General features: G+C 56.1%; 1 protein-coding gene and 1 non-coding gene across 2 annotated transcripts; both read right to left on the bottom strand.

Moving 5' to 3' along the window:
- Positions 1-1,015: 1,015 nt before the first annotated feature.
- On the bottom strand, positions 1,016-16,007 carry ATP13A1 (ATPase 13A1). Its single transcript, XM_070416537.1, has 26 exons — positions 15,618-16,007; positions 13,083-13,172; positions 12,790-12,980; positions 11,272-11,344; positions 10,935-11,090; positions 10,783-10,852; positions 10,600-10,706; positions 9,976-10,105; positions 9,798-9,853; positions 9,175-9,301; positions 8,962-9,099; positions 8,764-8,884; positions 8,244-8,401; positions 7,766-7,941; positions 7,575-7,685; positions 6,114-6,239; positions 5,363-5,471; positions 3,831-4,030; positions 3,660-3,756; positions 3,031-3,191; positions 2,846-2,960; positions 2,546-2,742; positions 1,979-2,121; positions 1,677-1,788; positions 1,444-1,587; positions 1,016-1,358 (listed from the first exon to the last, which is right to left on the bottom strand). Exons 1-26 carry the CDS (start codon positions 16,005-16,007, stop codon positions 1,248-1,250), a joined length of 3,609 nt encoding a protein of 1,202 aa, XP_070272638.1. The 3' UTR covers positions 1,016-1,247.
- Positions 16,008-18,282: 2,275 nt separating this feature from the next.
- Positions 18,283-18,389, bottom strand: LOC139011805 (U6 spliceosomal RNA). The gene has a single exon (XR_011471638.1). It is a non-coding gene; the product is annotated as a U6 spliceosomal RNA (small nuclear RNA).
- Positions 18,390-18,843: the final 454 nt, after the last annotated feature.

The following is an 18,843-nucleotide window of genomic DNA, read 5'->3' on the forward strand; positions in this document are numbered from 1 at the left end:
ATGAGGGCGGCACAGAGACACTCCCCTGAGCCCCCAATCATCCCTGGCAAACCCAATGCCAGACTGCTCTCCTGAGTCGCCTCAAGTAGTCGCAGGGATCTGGCCTCCCTCTGCATTCCAATGACCACAGCAACCCTCTGCAGGCTGCGGTCTGGGGCCACTACCCCCTGGGACCTTGTCCAGCCAGTGCTCATGATGCTCACAGGTATCCACGGCTGGCCCCTGCTGCTTCCCAAGGCCTTCTAAGGACTGCAGGCTACACTCCACTCACTGGGGAAGCAGACGGGGGTGGGCTACTGAGGATGACCGAGGGCAGGAAAGGACTGAGCTCTCCAATTAGCATCGGTGGGCAGGCGGCCCAGAAGTCTGAGTCTGGGTCCCCTGGCCTGAGGTGGTCACAAGCAGCTTCTGTTACAAAAATGCACCCACTCTTAACTCAGTGGAATTTCTGGCTGTAATTAGACTTCATGTTTGTAACTTTGCTTCCTAAAGTTTTTCGCTGTTATCTCCAACCAGCTGCTCTCGTGCTGCCTGCTCTGACATTGCCGATTGCATTGAGCGCCCTTTGAAAGGAAGGACAGTCATTGTGAGGGCAGAGCCAGGCTGCTGGGTCAGCCTGGCTGTGACTGAAATGGTAACAGCACCCAAATGCCTCAGGACCCCAGCCTGAGTCAGCATTCTAATGGTGTGGACTGAACTTCCTCACATATAAGACACCATGGAGAGAAGGCATGCTGCCATTTTGCATATAACTGAAAAGGGGGAAAAGCCATAGATCCTAAGCCTCCCCCGAGTGCCTGAGGTGTGAAAATACGAAGCTGACATATGGGGGTGCTTATTAAACCAGGGAATATGCAGAGCTCTGGGCTGGATGGTCGCCCTACCCAAGCCCCGACTGTTGCAGAGGGTGTCCTTAACCTCACACAGTCCTCTGGATGGGTGCCAGGACCTTCCTCGGAGAACACCAGCCTCCCAGCGACCCCTTGTGTGGTACAGGCAGAGGTGAAGGCAGGGCTTCTTAAAATTGTGGATGCTGCTTTATTTACCAAAGGTGCTGGCTGGGGGCTGGTTCTGCCAGCCAGGCCCAAGGACGGCCATGTGGGGGGGGTGAGAGGGGCGGCCCCAACTCAGTCTTAATGGGCAAGGCTGCTCTAGCCTTGCCGTGGGGGCAGTGTTCCCTCCTGGGGCCCACATGGGGTCCCTGCCCGGTGGTAGCAGGGTGGGCAGTGGGTGCTGGCACTGCTGTCTCAGGAAGGCACTTTCAGCTTCGGGGTCCCCAGGAAGAACTGCAGGACGCGGTCGGCCAGGAGTGCCAGGCAGAAGTCAAGGATCAGGACCTGGGCGATGACCAGCTTGAACTGCAGGGGAGGGAGCGATGATGAGCTGGATGCCTGCCGATGGGCCCAGGTCAAGTCCTGGGGCCACACCCACAGGGATACTCACCTCCACGGGGATGTCCACAAGCCCAAACTGGCTGTTGAAGTCAGGCGAGGAACCGAGGAGCAAGCCCACAATAGCTAGGAGTGACACCACCAGGCTCCACACCAGAGGCTTGTTCTCAGGCAGGCTCTCCATGAAGGGCGGGCCCTGTGGGGACAGAGAGACGAATAGTGTGTGTTGTGGGGGGTGGGGGGGTGGGGTGAGGAGGGCATGCTTGGGTTAGGGCTGGAGCTCACCTTGTAGTTGATGGCAAAGGTGGCCATTTGCATGGCCATGGCCATGATGTACACAGTGCTGTTGACCAGGGTTGGCTCAAACTCCTTATACAGGTCCACAAACTGCTCCTGCCTGCAGGATGCAGGGGGTGAGGACTGTTCTGTGGCTCCCACTCCCCTGCACATAACCAGGGCTCTCTGCCTGGTCCTGGTTGCCCCAGGCCAACGTCTGCACCTGCATCTGCATCCGCCTTCCACCTCCCACCACAGGGACGCTGCCTCCTGTGGGTGCCCTGTGCACCCACTACTAGGGTGGCACTCACTTTTCAGGGCTTCGGGCCTGGGCCTCGCTGTATAGGTAGATAAGACTTAGGAAGTGCACGCAGAACTGGAGCAGGACCGTGAGGATGGTGTACAGGTTGAAGATGTTGGGCAGGGGCCGCTCCCGGGATAGGGTCTTGAGGGGCTGCAGTATTGGGGGTTGAATACATGGTGAGTGTCAAGGCCCAGAGTGCCCTGGGCCACCCACCCACCCACCCACCCTCGCCTCCTGCAGCATGGTGCAGAGAGCAGTCACCGCATCCTGGGACCATGGGTTGGCACCAGCCTCCAGAGCCCTGCTTGCCTGTGGACAGTGCTGGGGCCCGAGCTGTGCTACTGGGAAGAGCTCAGTGGGCTCGCCCCCTCCCTCCCACTCCCCATCTGTAACACGGGGATGACAGCTTCCCCGAGGGCTGCTGTGAGGAAGAAGAGATGACATCCGCCCGGAAGCACCTCTGACAGGCCCAAGTGTTCCTTGCCGTGCATCACTGAAGCCTCTCAGCACCTCCAGGGCGGAGGTGCCTGTGGGTAGGGCAGGAGCCATTGCTTTGCCTGGGGTCTCAGCCCACCTTGGAGCGGGAGATGAAGAGGAAGCAGCCAGCCAGCAGCAACCCCTGTAGTGTGGCCTGGAAGTCGCTGAACTTGACGCCCTCCAGGTAGAGGACACTCTGACTGTAGGCCAGGATGAGGGCATTGAGGGCCAGGATCTTGAACATCTGCAGCGTGGTCACGAGTGTGCATCGGCCCTGCTTGATCACGTGACAGACTACAAGGATTGGGGGAGGTAGGTGTGAGCATGGGTGCATGCAGGCATGGGCATGGGTGCCAGGCAGGGCTGGTAGGGGGACAGGGCAGGTGGCAGGACTCACTGCACTGAATGGATGAGAGCTTGGAGGTGAAGGGCGCCGCGATGCTGGCATCCCCCAGCTTCACGATGGGCGTGCTCTCATCCTCGAGGTCCCGCAGCACCTGGCTCAGGCGGTCCTGTGGGGTGGGTGGCGGTGGGTGAGACCTGGACACAAGGGGGTGCCGGCGCCCCCCTCCCAAGACTCACCCTCTGGGAGGTGGACTGCTCCTCTGAGGGTGGGAGCCCCAACCTCTGCTTGGATGCCCTGGAGGTGGCCCTGACACCACTGTTGCTCAGGACAGGGCTGTCACGGGGCCGCCGCTTCCGCTCGACAACCCGCTCTGGGGCATTGGCCAGGAGTGCCACACCTGGGGTGGGGGAGAGGGAAGGATATGTGTCAGGATCCAGGGGAGCCCACTGGCCCCAAGCCAGAGTGTGTCAGCTCAATGCCTAGATGGAGCCATGGGCCTCAGAGCCAAACCTCCCCATTTCACTGGACCTCCCCAAGGAGTACCCTCAGAGAGCATTTTATCTTACTTTCTACAACGACTTAAAAATAAAAACAAGCCCTAGCCAGTTTGGCTCAATGGACAGAGTGTCAGCCTGCGGACCAAAGGGTCCCGGGTTCTCTCACAGAGCTTCCCTGGCTCCCCAAACTTTCCCCATGGCTCTGGTGGTTTCAGCCACACTGTTCCTTAGACACTGTGTCCTTCTGCCCGTGGATCCCTGACCCTATTGGCCCCGCCCTATCCTCACAGCCTCCTCATGCTCGGGGAGGTGTCCTTTATGCTGAGCCCTGGCTGGCTGAACAGTAAGCCGGGGGGCGGGGGGCTCACCCACGTCGGCGTGCTTCAGGGCACCCACGTCATTGGTGCCGTCGCCACACATGAGGGTCACGTAGCCCAGCTCCTTCAGGCTGGTGATAACAAACTCCTACACGGGCAAAGGAACAAGTGAGGGCTGTGTGCCACTTTAGGACCTCGCCCGCCTACCACCTCTGCGCTCACCTTCTGTTTGGGGGCCACACGGGCAAACACTTGCACATGGGGGATGAGGCGCAGCAGCAGCTGGGGGTCCTCGGCCTGCAGGTGGGCCAAGCCATCGCCCGTGAGGCACAGGGCATGCTCCCGGGCCAGCGCCTTTGGGGAGCCTTGGGCCAGGGGTAGCACGACACTGCCGTCGATGGAGCACCACTCGCAGGATCGACCTGCAGGGCCAGTGCCCAGAGTCAGGGACAGGGCTTAGTCACCCAGGACGACCCCTGACTTGGACTCAACATGCCTAGTCCTAGTCTCTCCTCTCTGGAGCACCATTTTGACCCTCACCCTTCCTTCAAGCCGCATCCACACCTACTTGTGCCTTGGACTGGTGACCGTCCAATAGAGATTGTTCAGAACCCTCCAATACAAATGAGGAATCCCAGAACCCAGGGCCTGAGACCACGTGAAGTGGCCAAATTCCAACCCAGGCATACCCTAAACCTATTACTTAATTAGCCCCACCCTTGTGGCCTGCCTGAAACCCCATTTTCCCGGGGCTGGGGCACTGGAGTCACTTCCTCTGGCCAGACACTTGCTATCCACTTCCTCTTTCCAGCCCTCCTGGACAGTCTCGGCTGGGCAGGGAACTAACCTCCACCTGGTTTTTGTTGTTGCCCTTTTATTAGAGCAGCCTCACTTGCCAATCAACAGCCCTGACAGCCACCTCTCTGGGCTGCCTACCCATAATCCTGGGCCTCTCAGGAGCCCAGTGCCTGGAGCCGGACGGAGCTCTGGGACCAGCAGTGCAGACTGGGAGACAGGCCAGGAAGCGCCAGAAGCTGACCTTGCTGGGCCTTACCAACACCCTCCCCTGGCCTGTAGCCTTGCGAAGCAACCCCGAGCCAGGTGCTGCACTGGGCACCATCCTTCAGCATCTGACAGACCCCACCCTACCAGACAGAAAGTGCTGGGGCTGGAACGGCTCCTTGAATGGTCTGACTCTGGGGTACCACTTGCAGCCAACCGAGTGGCCAGCTGCTGGAGCCAGGCCATCCAGGTTCAAATGTTTAGTCACAATGACACCAAGAAACCTGGGTGGGTGGGTTCACTTCTATTTCATTGTCTATAAAGCTGGGTGACAACAGCTGACCCAGATGGCTTCCTCCTACGTGGCATGGGGACGGCAAGCCCTCCTGTGTAGGGCGAAGGGACAATGTGATAACACATACCAAGCCCGCTGCCCAGGGTCTGGCCAGGCCGAGCACCAGCACCAGCAGTCCCTGAACTTGGGAACGGGGTATACATGCAGTGCACAGGCAGCCGTCAGGCCCAAGGTGGGTGTGATGATATGAAACGTGAGATGGTGTGACTACAATGGGTTGCCTGAGATTATGTCATCACGGATCCTGGAGCCAGTGACTGCCCTCATGCTGCTGGACACGGGTGAAACTCTAGCCAGATGGCCGGAGGAGCAGGGCTGTGACCCACAGGCCCATGTCGCACTGCTGCCACCATCACAGGCACTCACTAACACTGGGTATGTTCATTCAGGGTCTCACCTTTCTCGGTGGGAGGCTGCAGGATCAGCGTGTGCGCCTTTTCAATGAAGTGTAGCTCCTGGGCCACGTGGCAGGCAGTGAGTGGGTTGTCACCAGTGATCATGACCACCTGGGGAGAGGGGCGAAGGCTCAGAGGGGCAGAACGCCAGCCTGGAGACCTAGTGCCTGAGTCCCCTCTAAGGAAGGCTACAGAGAGAAGTCTGGGCCCCCTCCTGAGGACTGGGCTTCCAAGGCCACAATCTGTCCACCCCGGTGATGTTTTTAAAAATAATACATGTATGTTTGTCTTTCTGAGAACACCCATGCCTTTCATGTTAAATTATGAACCAGTTTTTTCGTGGACCTTTTTGGCTTGGTAGCTTCCCAGGAAGCTGTGTGTGGGGTGGGTGGGAACCACATGTTCCAGCCTCCCAGCTTAGAGCTGGGAGGCCTGCTGAGCGCCAGGTGGGGACTAATCCTGCTACCATCCTCTGAGACTGCTCACTTAGCTCCCATGTTAAACTGCATCCTCAGTCCCAAATTAAACAACACAAACACCAGGATGAACAGACTAAAGCCACTGAGACAGACATGACCCGTCTGGGTATTGCTCCCACACCCTCTACCCAGCCTCAGCCTTCCAGTGATGCACCCACTTGCCCCACTGGGGGTGGAAGTGTCCTCTGCTGTCACATCCTCCTCTCTGTAAGGAGCCAAGGCCCACCCGCCCACCTGTCTGAGGGGCCTGGTGTGGAGGGTCCAGGAGCCATACCCGGTGGGAGGCATTCTGGATCTCCCGGATGACAGCCTTGGAATCAGCCTTGAGCGGGCAGGAGACCACAATGAAGCCGACAAATTTGAGGTTACACTCCAATGCCTCCCGCTTGACCTCCCGGGCCTGTGGACAAACATGGGGCGCTCTTACGATCATAACATCCCCCAGCCCTGCAATTCCCCAAGCCCCAACAATGTGCTGAGTGGAGAGGTCAGAGAAGGGCTTGTCCTCCCTGTGGCACAGCAGCTTGGCAATGGCTGGGTGGTCCCTGCCCCCAGTGCTTCTACTCCCTGGTGTGGGCATGGCATGTCCCCACAGAGACCTTGTATCTTGGCTTCTGTCAACTGTTCCTTGTTAACCACCCAGCATGTGCTCACCCTCTACCTCATCCCAGAAACCAAAAATGCCCACCCTCATTAAGCTTGTCTTCTACTGGGGAAGGCATCTATATATATAAAAGCCTAAGCGACTGTTTGACCAGCAGCTATGATGCACACTGACCACCAGGGGCAGGTGTTCAATGTATAGGCATGGAAACATGGAACAGACTGATGAATCTTAGAAGGAAGGGGGAGGGAAGGAAAGAGATTAACCAAAGATCTTATATGTACACTAAACACCTGGTGCATGGATTCGTGCACTGGTGGGATCCCTCAGCCTGACCTGCGGGAATCGGGCTGAATCTGTGCACTGGGTCTCTGACATCCCCTGAGGGGTCCCGGATTGTAAGAGGGGTGGCATTAAGCAGGAGTGGCTCTGGAGGGGTGTGATCAGGCATGCATTCTGGAAGGATCTCTTGGCCACTGGGTGCAAACAGCCTAGACAAAGGCCAAGGTGGAAGGAGGTAAAGGAGTGTTGGCAGTGGAGGTGGGAGAAGAGCTGATGGGACATGGGGGTATGACTGAGAGCTGGGGATGTCCCCAAAGCATGCAGTAACCAGGTGACTGAACTGGGCTGGGTCAGAACTAGACTAGAGATGGTAATCTAAATGGTCTCCTGGGCCAGTCAGCATGCTCAGTGGTTGAGCACTGACCTATGAACCAGGAGGTCATGGTTCAATTCCTGGTCAGGGAGCATGCCCGGGTTGCGGGCTGGATCCCCAATAGGGGGCCATTCAGGAGGCAGCTGATCAATGATTCTATCTTATCACTGATGTCTGTCTGTCTGTCTGTCTGTCTCTCTCTCCCCGTCCCTTCCTCTCTGAATAAAAAGATGTCTTCTGATGCTTACTGAGGGTGCATGAGGACCCATGGATGTGGGGGAAGGAAGCCCTAGGTTCCAGGATGGGCCTGGGTCCCAGGGAGGCAGGGCACTGTGGAGAAGGGACTGAGGACTGAGTGCCACCTGGAGTCTCCAAAGGTAGAGTCTGGGGAGGAGGAAGATGAAATCGTGCCTGCTCACAGGGGCACTGTGAGGACACAAGGTGTGGGGACATGGGTGAGGGGCCTGGGCCATTACCTGCTGGTGGGTGAGGTGCCCCAGCTCCTTGTACCCCAGAGCCAGGACGCGGGCTCCTTCCCGGGAAATCTCCGTGTGGATGTGCTGATAGTTGGGTGGGCACTGGGAGAACTGTAGGAAACGCAGAGGAATGTCACCAACTACCTCACACTGACCTCCACTCTGAACCCCAGGGCTGTGCTCCAACTCACCATGGAATGCAGGGTTTCAGGGGCTCCCTTCACAGCCGCGATGTAGCAGAGGTCGGTGGAGCCCAGCTTCTCGTAGGAGGCGAGCACGGACATTCGCTTTAGGGCACTGGCAAAATGAAAGCGCTGGTGAATTTTCAGCCCCTGAGTTTTAATACTTCGGGGGAATACTTTCTCATCTGGAAACAAATAAGTACGAGTCCTGAGGGCCTTAGCTCCAAAGAGGCAGCCAGGCCCCCGCCTGCCCCTCCTTCCTCCCCCCATCCCCAGATCCAGGGCCTGCGGGCTCCTGGGGATAAGAGCTGGGAGACCTGGGCTTGGAGGACCCTGCCCCGTAGCTTTGGGTGGGGTGGGTTCCAACCCAGGAGGACAACCAAGTGTGTGCATGCCCACCCGCCAGCCTGAGGGGTCTGGCTTGCCTTCCCGGGAGCGTGAGAGCAGGTGGTGAGTCTGCATTGGGCCTGAGACTCTGGCCCCTCACCTTTGGTCAGTGTCCAGTCCACGGCTGTCAGCATGGCCTTCTCCAGGGGGTCACCCACCAAGGTTCCATCATCCAGCTGCATTAGCGAGTGGCATGAGGCCAGGGCTCGGTGTGTTTCTACAGGGATGTTGGACACGGGGGTCACCTCCTTTCCATCTCTGCAAGGAAGGGGAATAGTTGGTTATAAGGTGAAGGGACCCCTCTGGGAATTGCCAGCCAGGAAGAGGGATGGGACCCCATATCTGTGCCAGTCACTTCAGGGGCAGCAGGGGTGTCGGTTTGGTCCTTGTGACATCTGTACTTGTATCACGGATGCTCCCACAGGTCATGTGGCTGCTTGGAGCCTAAGATGATTCCTGTGCCGCTGTCACTCATACTGAGACTGCACAGGAAGCCCACTGGAGCAGACCTCTGACAGGCCCTACTTTGGGGGCCTGGGTGGGCAGCACTCAGGCCATGAGCCCTCAGAAAGCCCTCTGCTGCTGGCTGGGTACCTCTGGGCCCAGGTCTCCACGCTCACCTGAGCCCAGCCACACCGCGCACTACCAGGCTGTCGCTGGTCAAGGTTCCCGTCTTGTCGAAGCAGCACACCTCCACCTTGCCAGCAAAGGGAATGCGGAAGGGCTCCGTACAGTACATGTCTGAAAGGTGGAGCCAGGGTCAGAGGTCCTGCCAGGCCCCAGCCCCTTGGCACCCCAGCCCTGCTTCAGGTACTCACAGAGCTTGGCCAGGGCGATGAGGGAGGTGTTGACAGCCAGAGACAGCTCAATGGGCAACTCAGGGGGCACGACTGATGTGAGGATCAATGTGCATTCCAGAAACAGCTTGTAGCGGTTCCGGCTGGGATCCTTGGTGCCTATGGAGACAGGGCCTGCCAGCCTGTGGTGGTGGGCATGGCACCCAGCAGACAGGCGGGGAACGTGGTGCTTACCTTCAATCCATACGTAGGCGGCTGCCGCGATGGCAAAGACAAGGAGAAAGAGGATGAAGACGAAGGTCTCCAGGTTGTTTGCAGTCACTCTCTTGACCCCAAAGAGGATCGTGCGCAGCAGCTTGCCCTGGAAGGACGGAGTCAGAGGCCTTTCTGGGGGGTGTTTGGGGATGGGGTGGTGGCCTCCCTGCTTGAGGGCATCAGGGTCAGATCCTTCCTTAGCTGACAGAGAGCAGCAGCCCCAGGCCCATCAGTGAGTCCTGCAATCCACCACACAAGATGGTCCAGGGACCATATGGATACATCGGCAGCTGCAACTTGACTAAGAGCTAAGGAGACCAGTGGCCAAGGCCTGGAGGTGGGGGAAGAAAGTGGTCGAGATAGCGCAGGAGTTACTGGAAGGAGGTCTGGCCATTGTCTCTATCAGGCAGTCTTCTGATTTCCCACCAGGCCCTCAGCAGGGGAGAGCGAGCCTGATCTTGGGCTCCTCCGCATGGCCTCTGGCCTAGTACCCGCTGCCAGAGCGAGCCTGTGAGGTGGATGTCCTGGGGTCTAAAAGGACTGCCATCTTGACTGTTCATCTGCCATGGAGCCCACCCTCCCCAGTCAGGCAAGATGCCCACCTGAGATGTGTTGAATCCAGTCCTTAGGACGTAGGCCACGCACCCACTGTCAACAGCTGTGAAAACAAGCAGAGGCAGTGCCATTGTCTCTTTGTCTGGACTCCCTCATAGCCAAGCACACATGGAGGGGGTCAGGAGGGGGGGGCCAGGACACCCCTGAAACTCCCAAGGCACCTACGCTTCAGGCCTGTTGTGGCCTTCTGTGGGGGGATGTGCTGCACCACCTTGGTGCCCCCGAAGATGACGTGGAGCCGGGAGTCGGCCTGCAGGTCCAGCACCCGGTCGGGGCTGAGGTCTTCAATGGGCTCCTGGGGAGGAGGGAGGACAGTGAAGCCAATGGTCAGTCCCACCTTAGCCTCCTTCCCCACCCCGTCTCTGGAGAGCTGAACCCTGGCGCTGGTGGAGCCCACCTGCTCTTTACCTGGCCCAGCAAATCTCACCTTTTTTCCAGTTGCACGTTTGTCGATTCCCTGTGACCCTGCACCTGGCCTCTCCCAGAAATCACACCCTCCCCATTTCTCAGTCCACCTCGATCTGCTATCTCAGGGCACCTAGATGTCCCAACTCTCTGGGACTCTCCTCTCCTCTCTCCACCACCACCCAATTTCCCTTTGTCCAGGGCACTGAGATCAGCAGCTCTGCCCAGATGCTGCACCCACTCTGCCTCCTCCAGCCTCCTGGCCAGGATTCCATCCCTCCTCCTGGGCGCCTGGACAAGATCCTGGCACTCCCCTGGATGGTGGCTCCTTCAAGAATGGTCCACAATACACCTGAGGGGACTGAGGTCTCCCCTTCCCCACACCTTCATCTGTGGCACTGACTCCCCTGTGAGCATGGCCTCGTCCACGATGCAGCGGCCCCGAAGCAGCAGCACATCGCACGGCACCAGGTTATCCTGTGGTGAGCGACCTGTGGGGTAGCACCAGAGGGTCAGGCAGAAGCCAAGGCTAAGATGCCACCAGGAAAGAGCAGAACTGGGCCTCACCAATGGAGACAATGTCCCCGGGAACAATGTCGTCGCTGGCGATGGGCCTCCACTTGCGGCTTCGGTAGACCTGAGTGGGGTGGGGCATGGTCAGCTCTGGGAACACACCTGCACTAGGCCCGCCAAGACCTCTGGGACCCTGCTGGCCTCACCTGGATTGTGTGGGGCTTGTTGCCCATCTTCCGGATCTCCGACATGTTGCGCATCTGCTGCTGCACCAGGGAGGCCTCGAAGGCCACCAGCATGGAGAGCGTGAAGACGCTGTAGTACCAGTACTCATCCAGGCACCAGAGCCCCACGCAGAACACCTGCCCCAGAAACGTAAGGAGGATGCCTGCTGAGCTCTGGACCTACACCGAGGGCATTCCACCCCTGCACTCTGACCCATTAGGACAGGGAAGTTTTCGGGTTTGGAAGTGGACACAGGTCATGCTGGCTGGGTAAGCCCTAAAGGATGGGTGGGACGATGTGCTGGAGCTGCTGTTTTACCTGGAACACAAAGAAAGGTGCTGTGGCTCTCTCCTTGAACAGCTCTGAGAAGTCAGGCACCACCATCTCGGCCCTGCAAGAAACCAGACCCAGACCCTGTTCACGTGGGAGGCCTCGGAGGCCCCACCCTGACACCTCTACCTGGAGGCACTGCAGCCTCCTCAGGAAATGAGAAGCCCTGGCAAACTTCTAGACGACAGGACTCTCCATTCAAGGATGGCTCTCCCCCCTCACTGGGGCAGCATGCTGACAACCCCCAGCCCTCTGCTCTGCAGAGCCCAGACGAAGCTTCTGAATTGGCAACAAGCTCTTCATGCCGCACCCCTATCCGAGTGGGGGCCCGTGAGAGGAGAACCCATCATCTGGGCAGCAGACAAAGCAAGTGGAGAAGGAACCTCTGATTGGAACAGGAGCCCTGAAGCTGAAGGTGCACAGAGGAGGCCTGGCAGCCAGATGCCTCTGAGCCCCTGGGGCCTGAGCTCATCCCACTGTGGAGAGAGGTCTGGAGCCAGGATTTCCCCAAAACTCCCTGAATAAAAGCCTCAGAAATGTGACAAAGGGGGGCGCTAAGGGTGTGCAGCATGGTATGTAGTGGGTTCCTGAAGGTGGAATATGATAAAGAGACCACAGTGGCCCCACAGTGATAAAAACAAACTAAAAATCACCCTGTATTGTGTCTGCTGCCTTTAAGGGAGCCTGGACCTGGGGAGTGGGGGTGGGGTTGGGGAGTGAGGACCAGTAAACATTTCTGAAAAATCTTCCTGTTAGACTGATAGTTGTGGTACACAATTAAGTTCAGAGAGAATTCCCCAGGTTCTGAGGGGGCTCTGAAGTTCAGCTTTGCCCTCTCCCAGGCATGGGTGAGCCCTGGCAGTTTTGGTGAAGATTAAAGTGTGTACAGAGCACCTGCTATTCTACCTGGTACAAGTAAGAGCTATCCTGATCACTAACTTCTTTTTTACCACCATTCTTTAAGTGCCAGGATATGAGGAGACAGGCAAGAAACTATATTTAAAGAAAGAATTTAAGCCCAGCAGGTGTGGCTCAGTGATTGCGCATCAACCTATGAACCAGGAAGTCAAGGTTCAATTCCTGGTCAGGGCACATGCCCAGATAGCAGGCTCGATCCCCAGTAGGTGGTGTATGGGAGGCAGCCAATCAAGGATTCTCTCTCATCACCGATGTTTATATTTCTCTCTCCCATCCTCTTGGAAATCAATAAAAAAAAAAAATTTTTTTTAAAAAGAAAGAATTTAAAATGAATTGGGGAATTACAAAAACAAGACAAGGATAAAGAACCAACTCTTGTATCCCATGGCCAGGATCCCCAGGAGGGGTCCTCCCCAAGAACCCTCCAGGAGGTTCCTGTCAGCAAACAAGTTCAGGGGAGACTTGCACCCCAACCCAGGAGTTCAAAGGGGCAGAAACAGGCCACCGGCCGGGGCAGTGCAAGGCCCATGACCCAGGCAGAGGTCCAGTCCTGTCAGCAGGAGGGGCACATGGGATGTCAGGACTCACTTGTTACTCCCAAACTTCTTCTCTGCTGCGCGGATCTCCGAGTCCTCCTGAAACCCTCTGCTGCTCTGGTAGTAAGAGAAGGGGTTTCCCACAGGAAAGGCCACGGGCAGGAAGCGTTTCTTCTCCTGGGCGTCATAGGAATACTTGATCTTCTGGAATTCGAAGGACAGCACCTCCTGCCCGTCTTCACCCTGTGGGAGAAGGCTGTCTGTGGCAGAGGCCCTCACTGGGATGCCAGTGCCTGGGAATCTCACCCAAGACCTGCACTGAGCAGGTTGGCAGGTGGTCCCTACCTCATCTCGGTGCAGGGCCACGAGCTCAGTGGAGCCATTGTTGGGGGTCGGGACCACCTTCACGAAGGTTGCTTTGCTGGGATCGTACTCCTGTGAGAGGCAAAGGGATGCTGCTGAGTCCTTCTCAGCCACTGCAGTGCACAGTGCACCACTGTCCGGCAAGGGGTGCACCCTCGATCCACATGAACCAAGCCCTGTCACAGCTCACCGTTCTCATGTTGCTTGGCTTCCGTCCCCAACCCCATTAATATTCTTTAAAAACAACTTTAAATTGATTTCAGAAAGGAATGGAGAGGGAGAGACAGAAACATCAGTGATGAGAGAGAATCATTGATCTGGCTGCCTCCTGCACGCCCCCTACTGGGGATCGAGCCCGCAACCTGGTCATGTGTCCTGACCACGAATTGAACCATGAACTCCTGGTTCATAGGTTGATGCTCAACCGCTGAGCAACACTGGCCAGGCTCCATTACTATTCTTTTTTAAAATCCTCACCGGAGAGTATTTTCCCATTAATTTTTAGAGAGCGGAAGAGAAAGGGAAAGACAGAGAGAAATGTCGATGTGAGAGAAACACATCGATTGGTTGCCTCCTACACACACCCCAACCAGGGACCGGGCTGGGGAGGAACCTGCAACCTATGTATGTGCCCTTGATCGGAATCGAACCGGGACCCTTTGGTCCACAGGCTGACGCTCTATCCACTGAGCCAAACTGGCTAGGGCCCCATTACGATCCTTGCTGTGTCCTCCAGAAGGAGGAGCAATGGGGTTGGAGGCTTGTCCTTGATTCAACCAAGGAACTTGCTGGCATGTGCTGTTCTCTGTCCAGGACACGTGGTCACACAGCTTCCCGGCCTTGGCTCACACGTTACCTTCTTAGGAGGCCACACTTGGATGCCCATGTGAAGTTCCATCACTATGTTCCTATCTCATTTCTATTTTCCCTCTTTGGCACTGACTGCTGAGCACAAGTCTCCCCCACGAGCCCTATGAAGGCAATGGGTTTTGTTCACTGCTGTTTCCTCAGCACTTAGGACACAGAAGCAGCAAATGGAGCTCAATTAGCACTCCTTCAGCACGAGCTGCACCCACCCCACTGCCGCTCTGCCGTGTGTGTGTGTGTGTGTGTGTGTGTGTGTGTGTGTGTGATGGCACAGCAGTGACTATGACGAACAAGGCCCTGCCCCTCGGAGAGCTCCTGGGCAATGGAAGCAGGCAGAAAACAACACATTCTCTCTGAACCCTGGTGAGGCCACGGAAGAAAAGTACCAAGCACCACCCGCGCAGGCCCCATACCAGGGGCTCTGCAGACACCACGCTTCTCACCGTGGCATCCCGAGGCAGGTGTTACGGCTCTCACTTTACAGAAGCGGAAACTGAAACCCAGAGAGCAGAAGCACTGGTGTCTGCGATCTCTGATGCGAACCCAGATCTGACCGTCCTAACCCCATGGCTGCTTAGCTCCTCCCTGTTCTCCGAAGGCGGCTGTCCCGCTTTGAAGCTACAGGCCCAAAGGCAGCTGGACCTTCGGATGTGTGTGTCCCACCCCCCGTAACCTCCCTCCATTTTTCTGTCCCTCGCTGAGGTCTTCCATGGTACTGACTCAGCTCTACCAGGCCCCGAAGCTTGAGCCCCCTCCCTGATATAAGGCTTGTGGGATGAGGGAGATGACATGCTCAGAGAGAAAGAAGATTCAGCTCCAGTCAGGTCAAAGGTGGGGCTCCAGCCTCTTTCTGCAGCTCTCGGTGCTGCCCCCTTTCCCCTTTCAGCAGACACACACCTGGGTCAGGTGGAGGCTGGCTGGAGGCTGACCTCTCCACCCATTGCTCCAAACCCGCGGGGTCATCTGCCGCAGGCCCGGGGACATCGACTGCTGACCCAGGGCAGCTCTCCCTCATCCCCATGTTGGGGCTACGGGTCGCATCCTGACGGAAGTCCACACCATCAGCACCCCCACCTTGCAGACAGGCGGAAAGGGACCCCAAACAGGGAAGTCACTTGGTCACCAATAGCTCTTTTAAGCGCGGCTATGAACTGTATTTTCAAGCTCGTTCTGGTGGCCGCACGAGCGGCCTCCGGGCACTGGACGGCAGGACCGACGTGCAGTTTCCAAACCAGGCTTCACACACAGGAAAACCGCCCCGGCAGGTCTCGCCTCACACTCTGCAAACCACGGTGGGAGGAAGGCAGGGCTGTTTCCGGGAGGAACAGCCGCGTGCCCGCTAGGATGGGAACGATCCAACAGCGACATATGGTGGGCCCTGCGCTAGGCTTCTCACGGGTATTACCGAACGGGATCTAAATGACAACACCGGGAGGAACCCCAAAGAAAGGAAGTACCCGTGCTGGGGTCGCACAGCAAGTCAGCAGCGGCCCCCCCAAATTATGCCGGTGCTACAGAGTCCAGGGCGCCGCTGGGGACCCAGGCCCAGCCGATGGGAGGCCCGGGCCGGACGGGGATGGACGTGATCGCCGGCTGCGACCCGCCCCGAGACCCGACGCGATGGAGGTGGGGCTCCTGCCGCGCACTTACCGGGGTGCAGGTGAGCGCGCAGTGAGCGTGCACGGACCAGTGCCCCGAGAGCACGGTGAGCGCGTGCGCGAGGCAGATGGTCGCGAGGACGAGCAGCGCGGCCTCGGGGACCTGCGCCCAGCTGCTGCCCCAGCCCCAGCAGCCGGCGGCCGCGGCGCCCAGCCAGGCCGGGTACAGCAGCCCGGCGAACGGCAGCACCGTGAGGCGCCGCGGGAGCGCCAGGCGCCGGTACGGCCATACGGCGGCGACCAGCTCGTCCCCGCTCGCGATGAGCGCCGGCCCGGCGGCGAGGAGCGTGCGCGGCTGCGGCACGGGCCTGGGCTGTCCGCCGGGCCGGGCCGCACCAGACCGGGCCCCACTAGGCAGCGCGTTGCCCGCCGCCGCCGCCATCTTTCCTAGCGCCGCGCTCGCTTCCGGGCAGAGGCCCGCCTCACTTTCGAAGTTTCACTTCCGGTGAACCCTGGGCGCCGCCATGGCAGCCGGAAGTACTGAGAGCCAGACCATCGTCAGGGGCTAGTAGGTCCTAGGAGGTTCAGAAGGGGCGATTCAGGGCGCCGCCATGACAGCTTTGGCCGGAAGGAGAGGCAGGGCGCCGCCATGACAGAGAGGATATGGAGGGGCTGGGGCGCCGGCCGGCCCGCCACGCCTGCCTGAGACCGGAAAAGACGAGGCTTGGAGGGCTGGCGCCAGCGGGGCCCTCTGGAGCGGAAGCGGCCGGCGCGCCTCGGAGCTGCGCGGAGAGCGGGCCGCCGGGTAGCCGGCCGGGGAGGAGCCTGACACCGCGGGGGCGGGGCCAGCCCGGAACTCCCGGCCCTGGACGCGCTGGGGAGGCGGGGTTTGTCATGGGGGCGGGGCTTGAGGGGGCGGGGCCCAGGGAGGTCGCCTGGGGCCGGGGGTTTCTCTATTGGGGTGCTGGGCAGGGCTGTGGGGCGGGTTGGGGAGCTAGCTCAGGACACCGCCACCCTGGGCAGGAGCCGTCATGTAGAAGATAATACACCAAGTTACTGCTTTAATATACAAATATGAAAAATTGGTGTTTATTTACTTTCTCGCTATCATTTGAACAAAACCGCAATAGAACTACTTAACAGTGACAAGTAGTAGTAGTTATAGTAGGATTAATTAAACAATACATGGGAGAAAAAAGTGGAATTATTTTTATAGTGTTTCTGTGTGTCCTCTGATACAGCAATTTATTTGACCTACTTTTTAAACTTTTTGTTGGATATTTAAATCTGGTGGCATATTCTTAAGTTACATAAATGTAAGACTGTGTAAAGGAGAACTTAAATGCAGCAAGACAGACACTGTTCTATATTTAATAAAATAACGATGACGTTTATTTCTGCCCCATTACACAGTATAAAGGAAACCTTCTCGGGGAGAACGGTTTTAAAGCATAGAGGTAATTTGAAATTGTGAAATCAAAGTTGGCATCCAAGTAGTTAGGAGAGAAATTGAGAATGCCCTATTTAACTCGGCTGTCCTTTTCTGATGATGACATTTTGAATTCTGAAGCAGTCTTATTTTAAAAACGAGTCCTTTTTTTCTTTTTTTTCTGTGTGAGTTTTTGTCAAACACCAAACAATTTAGCCTCAGTCAGTTCTTCCTTGACTGGGCTCCTTATGGCCTCTTCAAAGATCATCAAAGAATTTTGGAGAAACAACATGTAAATTTCTGCGTGACTGTAATTGTTTTCTCTATTCTAATCTTCAATGCAATTCCAAATTACAGAAGCACATTTTTCTTCTCTCAGACTTTGAAAATCCTTGGTGATGATGGGGGTAGGGGGATTGGAGAAAGGTGGTCAAGAGGTACAAAAACCAGTTACAAGGTTAATAAGTACTAGGCATCTAATAGCATGATTATAGTTAACATTGCTGTATGATATATATGACACTTATTAAGACAGTAAATTCTGAGTTCTCATCACAAGGACATTTTCTTTCTTGCTTTCACTTTTTTATTGTATCTATATGAGATGATAGAGGCTAAAAACATGTAGTAATCATTCTGTAGTCAATGTAAGTTTATGCTATATGCCTTAAACTTATATAGTGATGTATGCCAATTATATCTCAATAAAACTGGAAAAAATTAAAAACCCTTTATTTTATTAGAGCAATTTTAGTTCCAAGCAAGATTGAGAGAAAGGTACAATTATCCTATATAATAAAAGGCTAATATGCAAATAGACCAAACAGCAGAACGACTGGTCGCTATGACATGCATTGACCACCAGGGGGCAGATGCTAATGCAGGAGCTGTCCCCTGGTGGTCAGTGCACTCCCACAGGGTAGCTCTGTTCAGCCAGAAGCTGGGCTCATAGCTGGTGAGTACAGTGGCGGTGGCAGGAGCCTCTCCTGCCTCCATAGCAGTGCTAAGGATGTCCAACTGATGGCTTAGGGGGCCTAAGCCATCAGTCGGACATCCCCTGAGGCTCCTGGACTGCAAGAGGGCACAGGCCGGGCTGAGGGACCCCCCCTCCCCACAAGTGCATGAATTTTGTGCACCTGGCCTCTAGTTTCCTATAATATCACATTTATAGCCTTCCATATTATCACATTCCCTACCGGAGTGGTACATTGTTACAATTGGTCAACCTGCATTGACGCATCATAATCACCCAGCGTCATGCTTTATTTTATTTTAATTTATTTTTTAAAAAAATATGGAACGCTTCATGAATTTGTGTGTCATCCTTGCCAAGGGGCCATGCTAATTTTCTCTGTATCATTCCAATTTTACTGTATGTGCTGCCGAAGCGAGCACGCAATGTCACACTTAAAAAAATTTTTTTGAATTTATTGGGGTGACATTGGTTAATAGAATTTATATAGGTTTCAAATGTACAATTCTATAATACATAATCTGCATTGTGTGTTCACCACCCAAAGTCAAGTCTCCTTCTATCACCTCTTACGCTCCTTTACCTTTTTCTGTACCCCCCACCAATTTAGGGTTCACTCTTTTTAAAAAAGTATTTTATTGTTGATAGTATTACAGATGTCTCCCATTTTCTTCCTCTTTCCCCCCCTCCTCCAAGACCCTACCCACCCTCCAGTCTTCACCACCCTATTGAGTATATCCATGGGCTATGCATCTAAGTATATAAGTTATTTGGTTTATCTCTTCTTGAACCCCACATTGAGGTATCTTGATCTGTTCCATGCCTCCCTGCTTTGGGTCTTATTTTGTTTGTCAGTTCCTTTTGTTCATTAGAGTC

Source organism: Myotis yumanensis, unplaced genomic scaffold (genome assembly GCF_028538775.1).
Source record: "Myotis yumanensis isolate MYYU_CA2020_CCGP unplaced genomic scaffold, mMyoYum1.0.hap1 SCAF_5, whole genome shotgun sequence".
Classification (NCBI taxonomy): Eukaryota; Metazoa; Chordata; class Mammalia; order Chiroptera; family Vespertilionidae; genus Myotis; species Myotis yumanensis.